General features: G+C 43.3%; 1 protein-coding gene across 1 annotated transcript in view; it reads left to right on the top strand.

The window, feature by feature from the left end:
- Atp8b1 (ATPase phospholipid transporting 8B1) overlaps positions 1–14,176 on the top strand; it is a 120,555-nt gene that overhangs the window by 81,518 nt on the left and 24,861 nt on the right. Inside the window, exons 12-16 of the mRNA XM_038330135.2 lie at positions 2,027–2,217; positions 5,119–5,327; positions 6,898–6,941; positions 7,959–8,115; positions 13,158–13,346. Of these exons, the coding sequence (XP_038186063.1) occupies positions 2,027–2,217; positions 5,119–5,327; positions 6,898–6,941; positions 7,959–8,115; positions 13,158–13,346 (790 nt within the window). The remainder of the gene's footprint in view (positions 1–2,026; positions 2,218–5,118; positions 5,328–6,897; positions 6,942–7,958; positions 8,116–13,157; positions 13,347–14,176) is intronic.

Below are 14,176 nucleotides of genomic sequence, written 5' to 3'. Positions count from 1 at the left end.
GAAAATAATTTTATGGTTGGGTGGTCACCACAACATGAGGAATTGTAATAAAGGGTCACAGCATTAGGAAGACTGAGAACCACTGTTTTAGAAGAATCAGAAATAAGAAGCTGGGAAGCCCTCCCCAAACCTAAGTCTCCATTTGCCAGCCTATCTTGAAAGCCACCTTCCAAGGAGAGTGGGCTTAGGCCTGCGGTGCAAACCCTTCTGCACACACTGAGAATTGCTTTTCCAATATTTAAGGTTCAACCTGAATGAATAAACTCTTTAGAATGCAGTGACAGTTTGTTCAGGTGTGTACATACTTACAGCCACAAGAAATAGTAAAGCTGTCTGAAGACCAACACCCCCACCCTTAATTTTATGACCTGGAATATTTATATCTAGTGTTATTGTAACCATCCCAATGCAAGCACTCATAGATCATGTCTCTCCTCTGGGACCACTCATCTCAAGAAGATACTTTGAGAGCCTGTGTTCAGAACACTACGTTCTCCCTGGAAATTTTATTACTACGGTGAAAATATAAATATGGCTAGGAGAATTGAAAAAAGAAATTGAGACAAGGTTTTACTATGCAGCCCAGGCTGGCTTGAATTTTTTTGTTCTAAAAATATATGCTTCTCAGCCCCCTAACATAGCACCTATTACACCTTAGATAATCTTGTCTACTGTATTAGTTACCTTTCTGCTGCTATGATAAATACCATGACCCAAAGCAGCTTAAAGGGGAAAAGGGCTTTATTGGCTCATGGTTCCCAGTAAATAAAGTCTGTCACGTGGGAAGGCATCACCTAGCCAAAGAAGCATAAGGTGGGCCCAACAGTCAGGAACCAGAGACAGGGAACAGGAAGTAGAACCAAGCTTCTTTCATCAAGGCTCCACCTCCTAAAGATTTCACAACCTTCTTAAAAAGCACCATCAATTGGGGACCAAATAAAAAAAATGCATGAGCCTATTGGAGATGTTTTATCATTTTGCATTTTTTATAAATTTTATATAAATATTTGCATTTACAACTCCTATAGCATTGACCATGTATGAATACTTTCCCCACCTTTCTTTCTTTTCTTTGTTTTTTTTTTTTTTTTTTTTTTTGGTTTTTTGTTTCTTAAGACAGGGTTTTTCTGTAGCTTTGGAGCCTGTCCTGGAACTAGCTCTTGTAGACCAGGTTGGCCTCAAACTCATAGAGATCCACCTGCCTCTGCCTCCCGAGTGCTGGGATCAAAGATGTGTGCTACCACTGCCTGACTTACCCACCTTTCTTAAAAGCAAGCAAACAAACAAACAAAAACCAAAATAGCTGGATATGGTGGCCCATCCCTATATTCTCAGCATTTGACAGCTGAGGCAGGATTGAGAGGTCAGAGCCTGCCTGGCTACACAGCAAGATCTGTCTTCGGAGGAAAAAACAGATAGCAATATAGCCCAACTGGTAGAGAATTTGCCTAGTATTAATGAAGCCCTGGGTTTGGATCCCCACCATCTCATAAACAGCGGGTCTTCATTCCCAGCACCCATCAGTGGGGGCAGGTAGATCAGAAAGGCTATAGTCACCCTTGAGTATATGGGAAGGTCAAGGCATGCATGGACTACATGAGACCCTTACTCAAAAAAAAATTAGAACAACTTCCATTCACTATTATCTATGACCCTCTCAAGTCAGTGTTATTTTAAGTTTCTTCATGCAAGGGTGAATTATCTTTCCAAACAATATATCTCTGTTTGAAGTAATAATATCTGCAAGGCTACCCTGTCATAAGAAGGACTTTAAGGATTGAACGTAAGACATCAGCTCCTCTTTTGAAAGATGATTTGGGGAAGAAAACCTAGCATTATAAATGTAAAGAAATCAGCTGTTACTTGCTAGACTTTCAAAGCAAACTTATAGTCCTGTTTTCTTCTAAGTGTACTGTTTTTACAGACCATTAAAAGGTCATATGTATTATAAAGTGCTAGATAATATTATGAGAATCTTTGAAATGTGTGGAGTTGGAAGTCCTGTTTTGCAATACATGTCTTCTAGATCTTTATTGTACTCATCCTGGTTTCTGCCGGCCTCGCCATTGGCCACGCTTATTGGGAAGCACAAGTTGGCAATTATTCCTGGTACCTCTATGATGGAGAAAATGCCACGCCCTCCTACCGGGGCTTCCTGAATTTCTGGGGCTACATCATTGTGCTGAACACCATGGTGCCCATCTCTCTCTATGTCAGGTAAGCCTGGCCTCCCCTTTCTCTTACTTTCAGAGCAACGTGGTGCTTTTTCCCAGTGATCCACCTTCATGTTTAGCAACAATCGTTTCAAAGATCAAAAGGAAGAAGAAAATAAACTTCTTTTGGAACTGAGAGTGAGGTAGAAGGCCATGAACTTTGTATATCTCTCCTGTGCTAAGCATCTTCTATCTTGTCGTCTGTGTAGATAAGGCTAGTGACATTCCACGGGCAAAGGTGACAGTCGTTTGCTTGGCGACTCCTCCTCAGTGGGTTCCAAAGCACAGGGTTCAAAAAGAGTTCCTGGAGAAAGTGGAGATTTAGAGCGTTGGGGAAAATTCTTCCTTTTCAAAGCCTCTGTTCCCTTGCCAGAACCTTCTTTATTACAGTTGTTCCAGCTTTGCTCGCCTGTCAGGCCCCTGCTTCTCGCTGCTACCTCGTGGTAGGAAGGGTGTTTCTGTCTTCCTTCAGCCTCTCTAAACGCTGCTTCTCTCTGCAATGCCAATCCTCATCCCAACAAAAGGTCAGGGTCACAGCTCCCTGCTTTATAACCATCCCTCCTCCTTCTCTTCCTTCTTCCTCTCATATCAAAGTTCACAATTATTGACCAGTTGGATTTGGGGCCATTGAAGGAGAAACTGGGCCTTGGAATACATAGAGTAACCAGTCAGTCCTTCACCGAACCTGGAACTCACCATCTTAGCAAGACTTGCTGGGCAGTGAGCACCAAGACTCTGCCCGCCTCCACCCTACTACTACTTTCCTTCCTGAAGCACTTGGTTACAGACACACACCAGCATGTCCAGCTTCTATGTGGGTGCTGGGGATCTGAACTCATCTTCTTGCTCGTACAAGAAGCACTTTACCCACTGAGTCATCCGTCTCCTTAGCCCTGCCATCTTGGTTCGGCATCTTGGTTTCCGGTAAAGTGTGCACTGAACAGAAGGCAGCTCTAGGGATTTACCTCCCACTCAGAGAATATCAGTAGCTACATGTAATAAAATCAAAATAAAAACAAACACACATGTCATAAAATTTAAATTAATTAAAGCTTCTAATGACATGAGTATATGAGATCCCAGGTGCCTCTGGGCTGTTGTTCAGGTAATGACTGCCTGGTTACTCTGTATTACAAGGCTCAGTCTCGGCTTCAAAGGTCCCAAATCCAACTGGTGCATAATTGTGTTACCTTATCTTCCTGGCCTCTCCCTCGCCTGATCTAAATGGTTACTTCCCCTTCCTATTGGTCTCTATCTGCTGCTCTCTACTTTGATTTTCTACCTAGAATGTGCAACCCTCGAGAGTTTACATTTGCTGGACTGTTTTGTTTGTCCGCTTATGGGCAGGGACTTCATCTGCTTTGTCTGCAGTGTTCAACACCAAGCAGGACTACCATTTGTTAGGGACTTATTCCCACCTATAGGCCTTCTGCAGCCATGCATTGCCCACGTAGCAGTTGTGGGTGTGCAAACAGCCTCCTTACTGTTTTTAAATCTGAATTTAAATTTTAAATTTAAATTTTAAAACTGAGTCTTAAAATCTAACTGGTCCTCTTAGGATATCTCCTTTTGGACATTCTGTAAAGTCTGAGAATTTAGAAAGTGAATGTATTTTTTTTTCCCAGTGTGGTAAGCAACTAAGGTGCTAATTGCCAAAAGACCTGACTTGTTTGAGACATGAGGGTACGTCATCTAGTGGGTCCTGATTCTCTTTGTACAGGCGAACTTGACTGTCCCAGTTGTTCCTAGGTGTGAGGGAGAATGAGAGAAAAGAGTGGGGTGACTGTATCTGTGGTTCTGGCTGGAGTATCACTGTTACTGTTCCCACTGGGCTGTGTGTTCTAAGCGCAGAGTTCCTTAGCTGTGAATGACGAGCTCAGGCATGGGGAGGAAATCACTCTGATGAGATGCCATGAGGGAACATTACTCACCCTGAAACTGGAGAGTGATAGGTTTGGTCAGAGGAGCGCAGTGTAGCTTTTAAGAACTTTAATTTTCATAGTTCAGAAGACTGGGGAGTCAGTGATCAAGAGCAGAGTTCTTGGTAAGCGGTGAGAGCCCTTATTGTGCCACAGGTGGTCCCTTCTTGCATTATATCATGACAAAAGGGGGCAAAGGAGCTCCAGCAGGCTTCTTTAATACAGATGCTAATGCCATTTGTGAGCCCTAACCATCACAAAAAACTACCTACTTCAGTACTGTTACACTGAAGATTAGGTTTCACTATATGGGAGGAGGGGCGGGGTAATAACAGGTGATCTTCTCATTGGTTTAACAGTATATCTGATCAAAGAAGCTTAAAGAAGGAAGGGTTTATTTGGGTTCTTGGCTTGAGGGTACAGTCTATGACGCTGGAGAACGCATGCTAGGAGGAGTACGAGGCAGCTGGTCACATTGTATGCACTCAGGAAACAGAAAGGGACACTGATATCCTGTCACTTTCTCCTTTTTGTTCAGTCTGGAGACCCCAGCCCATCATAGGGGGCCTTCCCACCTCAGGTAAACCGGTCTTGGGAACACACTCAAGGACACAATAAGAGGTGTGTCCAGTAGGGAATGTTAAAATTCAGTCAAATGAACTGTCAGGGCTAACCATGGGGCTGGAGAGATGGCACAGCAGTCAAGAGAACATAATGCTCTCAGTTTGATTCCTAGCACCTGAGTTGGGTGTCTCACAGTCTCCTATAACTTCAGCTCCAGGAAGACTCAACATCTGCGTCCTTGAGAGCTCTTGCTTTATAAATCCGTTTTTAAAGAACGATTAACCATTATACAAGTGGACGTTAGTTTTCAAACCAAAGCAGAAGAAAAGCAGCTCATTCCCATGTGCCCAGGGAGAGCAGAATTCTTTCTTGGCCAATAGCCTCTCCACTCCCCATTGAAAAGCCTTCTTCTGTCCTCCTAGTGTGGAAGTTATCCGTTTGGGACAAAGCCACTTCATCAACTGGGACCTGCAGATGTACTATGCCGAGAAGGACACGCCTGCGAAGGCAAGGACCACCACGCTGAATGAACAGCTAGGACAGATTCATTACATCTTCTCTGACAAGACAGGGACACTCACACAAAATATCATGACCTTCAAAAAGTGCTGCATTAACGGGCAAATCTATGGTGAGTGTGAGGCTTGTGAAGTGGGGGTCAGAGCACACCCTTCCTTTCATAGGTGCCCTTGAAGCTTAGAGTATTGTCCTTCTGCAGAGCAATTGCAGAGTTATTCTTTTGCTTACTTTTCACTTACTAGGATGAGTTATGTTTGGGGTCTGAAATAACAGGCGTGGTTTACTGTTGACTAGGGGTAGAAATAGCATATCCCGGGTGCTGTCTGGGACAGAGTCTACCTTCCTATGGTTTGTTGGTACCCTCTCTGTGTGGAGTTCAATTGCCAAAGAAACATCACGGGCACTCTTGAGAACAGACAGACAGACAGACAGACACATACACACACACACACACACACAGAGAGAGAGAGAGAGAGAGAGAGAGGGGGGGGGGGACAAAATCAATAGTTAGAAACAAACACCCTTCAAAAACTTAAAAGCTGAATTGCTGCACGGTCTCGCAATTCTGTGCCTAGGGATCTATTATGCTCAAAAGATTTGAAAAGGAGCCACCTGGGAAGGTAGATGTTTACTCAAGCTCATAGTAACTTTATTCATATTTGGCAAAGGGTAGGAACAGCCCACTTATCTATCACTGGATGAAGAAATGAGCAAAATGTGCTACAACATGAATGGGCCCTCAGGACATTACCCGAAGTGATATAAGCTCACAAAAGCTTTGTGTGGTTGTACTTGGAGTAGTCAAAGTCACAGGGACAAAGGAGAGTACCGGCTGCCAAAGTTTGGAAGTTACTGTGAAATGCTAGAGAGTTCGGTTATCAAGATAAAGACATCCAGAGGTAGATAGCAGTGAAAGTTGCACAAGGTGACTGCACCTTGTCACCAAGCTGGGCACTAAAAAGGATTTCAATAGTTTATAGTTGACCTCCACCCTACTCTCCTGGAACATTCTCTACACACGAATAGTGTTTAATGTTGCCTTGAAGTATTGATTTTTTTTAACTTTTGATTTTTTTTTAAATACACACGTGCACATTTTCCCCCTTTAGAAAATATGTATGGTGTGCATGCGTTTCCCCATCATTGAAGAAGACAGCACACTGTGGGGTTGAGGAATTTGTCACCATAGTGATGGCAGACTAAAGTGTGTCAAAGGACACCATTCCGGTTCCAAAGGAGAATTGTGGAACAGGCATCAGTATTTCAAACAGCTCTGGTCAGTATTTGGCCATCTTTTTCTGTGAAGAGCCAGATAGTAAATATTTTAGCCGTTGCAGGCCACATAATGATTTCTAACAAATATCCTTTATCTTTAGAATATATTTATGTATTTATTCAATTCATTTTTGAACAGGATTTTACCCAATAGCCCAGGCTAGCTTTTAACTCGTGGTGACTTTCCTATTTTAGCCTACCAAGTACTTAGGTTATAGGCACGAGTCATCAAGGCCTGGGTCTAATATTCTTCTATTTTTCAACTCCTGAAAAATGATTCTTTACCCCAGAACCATCCCAAACCAAGAATGACAGCCACATCTGACACTACAACTGTGCTTGCAAATCCAGGTAGGAGGGGCTCTGCTCACTCAGACTCAATTTGTTTTGTTTTGTTTATTTCTTAGGAGACCATCGGGACGCTTCTCAACACAGCCATAGCAAAATAGAGGTGAGTGGTTCAGGCAAAGCACTGCTTGCTGTGGATTCGCTTCGGTGGGTACCAGGTTGAGTGGCCTCAGACTGGGGCATAAAGTAGCAGAACTGATCTCCCCCCATTTCTGGAGACTGGAATTCTTATGTTGGTTCCTCCAAGAGTTCTAGGGAGAAGATTCATGGCTTCTCCATAGCCTCTGGTAGTTTCCAGTGATCCTGGCTTGTAGGCTCCAGGCTCTAACCTCTATTTCTCTTGTCACGTGGGGTTCTTTCTCTTCATGTGTTTGGTTCTGTTCATACTGGTCTCTTACAAGGACATCTGCCTTTCCATCCTAGTCCACATGACCCCATCTTAACCCGATCACAGCTCCAGACATACCTGTGTGAAAGACACAATTCAGCTCACTATAGTGTGCAAAAACTTCACGAATTAGGACAAGAACGTGAATGGCTTTGCAGTTAAGAGCAATTGCTGTTCTTTTCAGAGGGCCGAGGCTTTAGTTTCAGCACACACACTGTAGCTCACAACTGTGGGTAACTCTAGTTCCAAAGGGTGCCCTCACACCCTCTCCTGGCCTCTGTGGGCACCAGGCATGCCCATGGTCCACATACATATAGGCAAAACACTCAGACATAGAAAATAAAAATAAGAAGGAATGTGCTAAAATCCAAAGGTGATTTTGGCATAATTAAGAACTTAGCTACAAAGAAAAGGTAGTATCAGTTATGGGTACAGATTTTTAAACCGTGTGTATGTGTGTATGTGTGTGTGTACATGCAAGTGCACATGTGTGCTGCCACAGTGCACTTGTAGAGGTTAGAGAACCACTTGGAGGAACTGGTTCTCTCCTCTACTCTGTGGATCCCAGGTATCAGTATTAAACCAAATTTGTCAGGCCTGGTAGCAAGTGCTTATACTCCATGAACCATCTTGCTGGCCCTAATATATGTATAATATACATATATATATATATATATATATATATATATAATTTCATTAATTGCATTTTCTTTCTCTCTCCATTTCTTTCAGTTAGTGGATTTTAGCTGGAATACCTTTGCTGATGGAAAGCTTGCATTTTATGACCATTACCTGATTGAGCAAATCCAGTCAGGGAAAGAGCCGGAAGTCCGACAGTTCTTCTTCTTGCTTTCCATTTGCCATACAGTCATGGTGGAAAGAATTGATGGTGAGTGTTCCTTTGGTGTCTCAGACACTGGAGGCCAGTTTTGGAGTTGGCAGATGACTCATGACTCAAGTGTAACAAATGCCAAGTCTGTCACACACACTCAAGCAATGGCCATATGCGAACCCTGACACTGGATGTGTATGATGTAACAAAGCATGAAACGCCTTATTATTGATTTTTTAATTACTTTATTTCATTTCATTTTGGGGTAGGACTGGGCTTGAAAAGTGCTTGTGTGCTAGACAAATGTTTCTTGCATCTCCCAAAAAAACGTACTTCTCTCAAAGATGATATCTGATGTAATTATAGCTCAGAATGGGTTATCCCTTTGTAAATGAAATTAGGTTAAAAGATATGGCTGGTGACCTGGTGAGATGGCTCATCAGATAAAGGCACTTGCTGCCAAGCCTGGTGACCTGGGTTTGATCCGCAAGACCCACATGGTAGGAGAGAAGCAGCTCTCACAAGTTTTTCTCTGACCTCCAAATGTGTGCTGTATCATACACAACATACATACAAACACACATAATACACACACACACATATATAATTTATTGGATGGTTGGCTATTGAATAAAATAGCCTAAATCTTTTTTTTCTACAATTGTTCATTGGGAATGTATAATTGGGCCTTATTTGTATCATAAATGGGCATTAAACTTAAGCATTATTTTCTTCAGATTTCTTTCAGATGTCTGCTTTTGTTCTCTAGACTAAAATATTTGGAATTGGAATTAGATCAGCTAAAGCCTAGGCCTCCTTATGGTGCTTTTCTCATTTGATGGAATAAAATTAATGAGAATTCATGAGTGAGCAGCAAGGAGTTTAGGTTCTTCTGCGGAATTCTTAAGTTCAGTCTGCACCTTCTTGGTCAGAGGAAATCTGTCCAGTGTCAACAAAAAATAGTTATTTTTATCATGTGTGGACAGAAATTCTCGAATCCTCTTGCTAGACAAATGCGTTGTGGAGAGGATGAAAGGAATGCTTTGGGTGAGGCTCCAATGCAGCACTCCGCCCACACGTCACTCATCCACCTCACCCCATTCTCTGTATTACTGAAGTTCCTACAGAGCAGGAAAGCGCCTCCTGATGGAGTCCCAGCATGGATGTTTTGTATGTAGTGATATCAAACCCTCCTGAGAAGGCATATGTGTAAAAATACCATTCAGCAGGTTTCAAAGAAATCCATTCTCCTAGAATACAATGGATAGTTCCGTCAAGCAAAATAGCACAGTTCAGACAGGAGGGGCTGTGTGTGGCAGAGCAAGGGACCACAGAATGGGGTTCAGAATCTAATTACCCAAGCAAATCTGACTTATTGTAACAAGAATAAAGTAGGCTCTTTCTAAGCACCCTTGTTCTCTTAGGTCTTGATTTATTGTTAGGATTCTTCTTTGAATGTATGGAGACACTTTGGACGTTAACTGCGCCCTTAGACAAATGTACATTAATTATACAGTCCATTTTCTTGTCCTCACTGGACTGAGAGGCAAGGCCTTGGAGTGTGTGCCAGAGATGAAGCAGGCCTGGTTTAGTCCTTATCCGGCCACCGTTTTCCTCAACAGCACCGTAGAAAGCATAGTTGTTCAAAGTTCCCTCCAGCGTAATCCTGTAGCTGTTTGCCCCACTGCCAGCTGAGTTGCAGGGTTGAACATACCAAGTAATAGTTTTTGCCCAGCAAATGACAAATAAAAGCCCCTGAGAACCAAGGCAAATTGTATCTTCATGTGCAGGATCTTATAGAAGAAATGGAACTTTGATCCAGTAGAGAATCATGAGAGAGTTCTTTGGAAGGGATTTTGTGATAAACAGATTCAGATGCCAAAAGCTCTAGGGGCTTTCCTGAGACCATCCAGCAGGCATCAATTCGGTGTCCTCCTTCACCATATGGCTGTTTCTTTGGCTACCTTCTGGTGTCTCTCTTTTAGGAGGATAATGGAGAGTAAGAATATAACCCAGAGAGAGAACACTTGCTTGGCATGTGTAAGGCCTTGGGTTTGCTTCCTAGCACCATAGAAAAATGGGGATTGACTTTTTAAAAATTATTGTTGTATGAAGAGGAAGAATTCTTTTTATAGACATGGCCCTAGACATTTGACTGCCTCAGAAGACATTTTGGGTGGTGATACTTCCAGGAGTTTCCTGCTCCGTTGTGATCAGTTACTACAGCTAGGTAGCTAGAAACATCTGTCTCTGATCGCATCATTCGTGAGGTCAGACATTTTGTGTCACTTGGCTGGCTTCTCTGCTCAGCGTCTCACTAGGATCCCAGTGTGGCCATGTTCTCACATGGTGCTCAGTGTCTTCTTCCAAACTCAGGTGGTTGGGCCAAGGTTCAGTTCCTTGTCATTGTAGGGCTGAGGTCCCCATTTCTCGGTGAGCCTACAGCTAGGGTTGCTTTTTGCCCTCAGTCGTTGTGAGACTGAGTCATGTTGGGGAACCCTCCTTAAGTGAAACTCCAGGTTCTGACTCTCTTCCCAAACTAACTAGATGTCCTTCCTAAGAGTCATCTAGTTAGCTGCAGAGCACCTGGTTATTCTGTCTGTTTGTTTGGTTTTGACTGGGGCGGGGATTTTTTTTTCCTTCTTTGTCTGCACAAAGGATCAAGCCTAGCATATATTAGGCAAGTGCTCTACCACCGAGCTACATCCCTGGTAATACTCTCTTTCTTAAAGTCGGCTGATCAGGACCTACTGTGAAATCTAAAACATCCCTTCAAAGTAACGGCTAGGTTAGTGCTGAATGAATGACTGGAAGAGAATGAATGATGCCACTGGGATGGGAACCTTGAGGCCCTGGAGACTCTTCCCACAGAGGCTGCATGAGGGCAGAGTCTAAAAATGCCATGGAGCTTGTCTTGCCTGGTGCTCTTTAATCTAGTGCTCATAGAGTTTTTCATAGGAGACCTTAGCATCCCCGGATATGATATGATAGGAACTCTGGGGTGTTGGATTATTGCGAGATGCTCACAAAGAATGAGAAAGTCATGAATGTACGAGGCATTCTGTTTACGAATTTGAGAGGTCGAAGAACGGAAGGCATTTCTGAGGCTGGAGACTGGAAGCTCTGTGGTATTGTTGGTAGTCAGAAGCAGTTAGAAAAGGAAGCAGTGAGAGGTAACGATGGCATTTGTGAGTGTGTGTGTTTAATTTTTAATTAAGAGAGGTAGGGGAGGGAGGGAGAGACATAATGGATGGATGGATGGGTGGGTGGGTAGATAGATAGAAAGATAGATAGATAGATAGATAGATAGATAGATAGATAGATAGATAGATAGATGATAGATGGATGGATGGATGGATGGATAGATGATAGATGGATAGATGGATAGATGGATAGATGGATAGATGGATGAATGGATAGATAATGTAAATGTAGTACCCACAGAGGAGGGTATTGGATCCTCCAGAGCTGATGTTAAGATAGTTGTGAGTTACTTGGTATGGGTGCTGGAATCTGAACTCAGGACCTCTGTAAGCACAAGAAGTGTCTTGACCCAACTGTCCAGCCCCACACTTTTGTTTTTCTTATGATACCATCTTAATCCATAGATGAGTCTGTTAAGAAAAGCTTTGGGTTGCCCCTAGGAGGGCAATTAAAGTAAGTTTTCTTCTGAGGAGTGTTTGTTCCTCCATACTTCTCCTGCAGATGTAAAACCGAGTGTTAGATCAGGCCTCCAATGTTCTTCCCTTCTGTTTGTTGCCAAGTCTGTGATTTTACCGCTGGAACACTTCCTTTGGTAATCCAAACATCAAGGTTCGGCTGCAGTTAGGATTGTCCGAACCATGGACAATTTGCCCTTTCACTATTGTGTTTCCTTTCTCTGTCAATATTATGGAAGATATTTATGTTCCGGCCAAGTTAAAATATTGAAGGGCGGTGCCGTGTTCTCACTGCTGCTTGCCCAGCACTGGGTCAACAGTCAGTTGGCATTTGTATCTTTGTAGAGGGCTTGGATGTAGCAAGCAAGCACTCCCATGACTGCTAGCGTGGCTTTCTGGATAGAAAAAGAGCCTATAATGCCTTCTTTACTAACTAATTTGGAGGTGATCAGTTTTAGCATATGTGGGGATAATGGTGTCTGTAGTTCCAGCTATTCTGGAGGCTGAGGAGGGAAGAAGGCATGAACTAAAGACCAGCTTGAGGAGCACAGTGATTCCCCCCCCCCACACACACATCCCAAGAATGAAAGAAACAGAACAGAACTAAGATGCTGATGGGATTGGAATTTAGCCTCTGAACTAACATGGAAAGAAGGGGTTCCATCTATGGCTGTCTGCTCTTTTAGGTAGACTGAAGGAAGAGGTGTTGCCAGCACATCTGTGCCCTGCTTTCTCATTGGAAAACTAAATGCCCTTTTCTGTAAATCTTCATCTGACTGGGGAAATGCTTTTAAGTATAACTTATGACAGACATGTATACATTGTACAGCCCAGTAAATGAGTCCTTATAATGAACGTCCAGGTTTAGAAAACATATACATGTGTATGTATATACACACACACACACATGTTATTTATGTGCACACTCAATGATTATAGCAATTTTATTTTTATGGGCCAGAAAGTTTAGAAATAAACCAAATGCCTATGAGAGAAAAGAATAGCAGTTTTATACTCAGTAAAAATAATATTTATGAAGACTCTTTAAAGATATGCCAACAGACTCAAAATCTGACACTAAAAAAGAAATCAGGTTGTAAACAGCCACCCAGTGTGTTAGGATTTCAGTCATGCTGCAGAGGCCTGAGGAGACAATGAACTGTTAGTAGTGTTCTCTTCTAGATGGTGGAATTCTGAGATTCCTCTCCCCACATGCCCATTTTAAGACAGTTTTATTTGCAATCGCTATTACCACTTTTAATTTTGAAGGAAATGTAGTGTTTACAGCATTGTGATTTCTGTGTAAGCTTTCAGAAGCGCTGACTTGTTCTCTATACGATGTGCAGGGCCGTGCAAGGTTTTCTCAGTACAGCGCTCAGGTATGGCTTCCCACCTTCGTCCACAGCTCTTCTGGCATTTCTCTCTTGCTTCCCTCCCCAGGGCAGCTCAACTACCAGGCAGCCTCTCCTGATGAAGGTGCCCTGGTAAACGCCGCCAGGAACTTCGGCTTTGCCTTCCTCGCCAGGACACAGAACACTATCACGGTCAGCGAGCTGGGCACAGAAAGGACTTACAATGTGCTCGCCATTCTGGACTTCAACAGTGACCGGAAGCGGATGTCTATCATCGGTGGGTCTCTACCCCAGGCTCTCTGACTCCTTCAACTCCATGTGCCTCTTCTCCAGTTCATTCAGTGATGCTTGGATAAATGAGGACATGGATGGACAGCTGACTTCTGAAAGATGTCCAGGTTGATGGAAACTGGCTTTTCTCTGTTCTTCACTCTGCCACTACTCCCTGTGACCTTCTTGAATCCCGCAAAGGCTTTTGACATTCTCTACCCATAAGGCCTTGAGTTGCTGAGTCTATAGCGGCAGGAGAAGTACACCAACAGTGCTGCCCCAGACCTGTTCTCCTTTATGTCAGGTCCCCTCCCAACACTTCTCTGCCCATGGCCAGGAAAGGGAGGCCTTAGCAGGAAAGGCTGTGTCCATGAGTCCCAACCTCACCGCCAGTCTAGGCTCTTGACAGGTCACCAGGTGAAGATGAGGGTCTTGTTCCAGATTTGAATTTCTTTTTCTAAGTCATTTGAAATCATGTTCAACCTACAGGAAAATTACAAAGATGGCTGGTGGTGCTTTTGTGTATTCTCTAATAGCCGCTAGTTTTTAACATTTAGTTTCATTTAGATATAGGTTACTATGTTCTGAACTACTTGAAAGGAAGCTACAGGTCCAATATTCCTTCCCCATGTAGTCATTAGAGCTATCCCCTACCAACAAGAGCCTTAGATGTGTGTGAGTGAGCAGAATCAGAAGCTTGCACTGACACAGTACAATTATCACCTGCCCCCTACAGTGCTCACCTCATTGATACAGCGTTATCACCTACCCCCTACAGTGCTGACCTACAGACATTGGCGGGTCTTACCAGGAACCCTCTCGCGTTCTGATCCCCTC

The sequence above is a fragment of the Arvicola amphibius genome, chromosome 5 (assembly GCF_903992535.2).
Source record: "Arvicola amphibius chromosome 5, mArvAmp1.2, whole genome shotgun sequence".
In the NCBI taxonomy this organism is placed as follows: domain Eukaryota; kingdom Metazoa; phylum Chordata; class Mammalia; order Rodentia; family Cricetidae; genus Arvicola; species Arvicola amphibius.
Note: the sequence above shows the minus strand (reverse complement) of the source record. Positions and strands in the feature narration are given on the sequence as shown.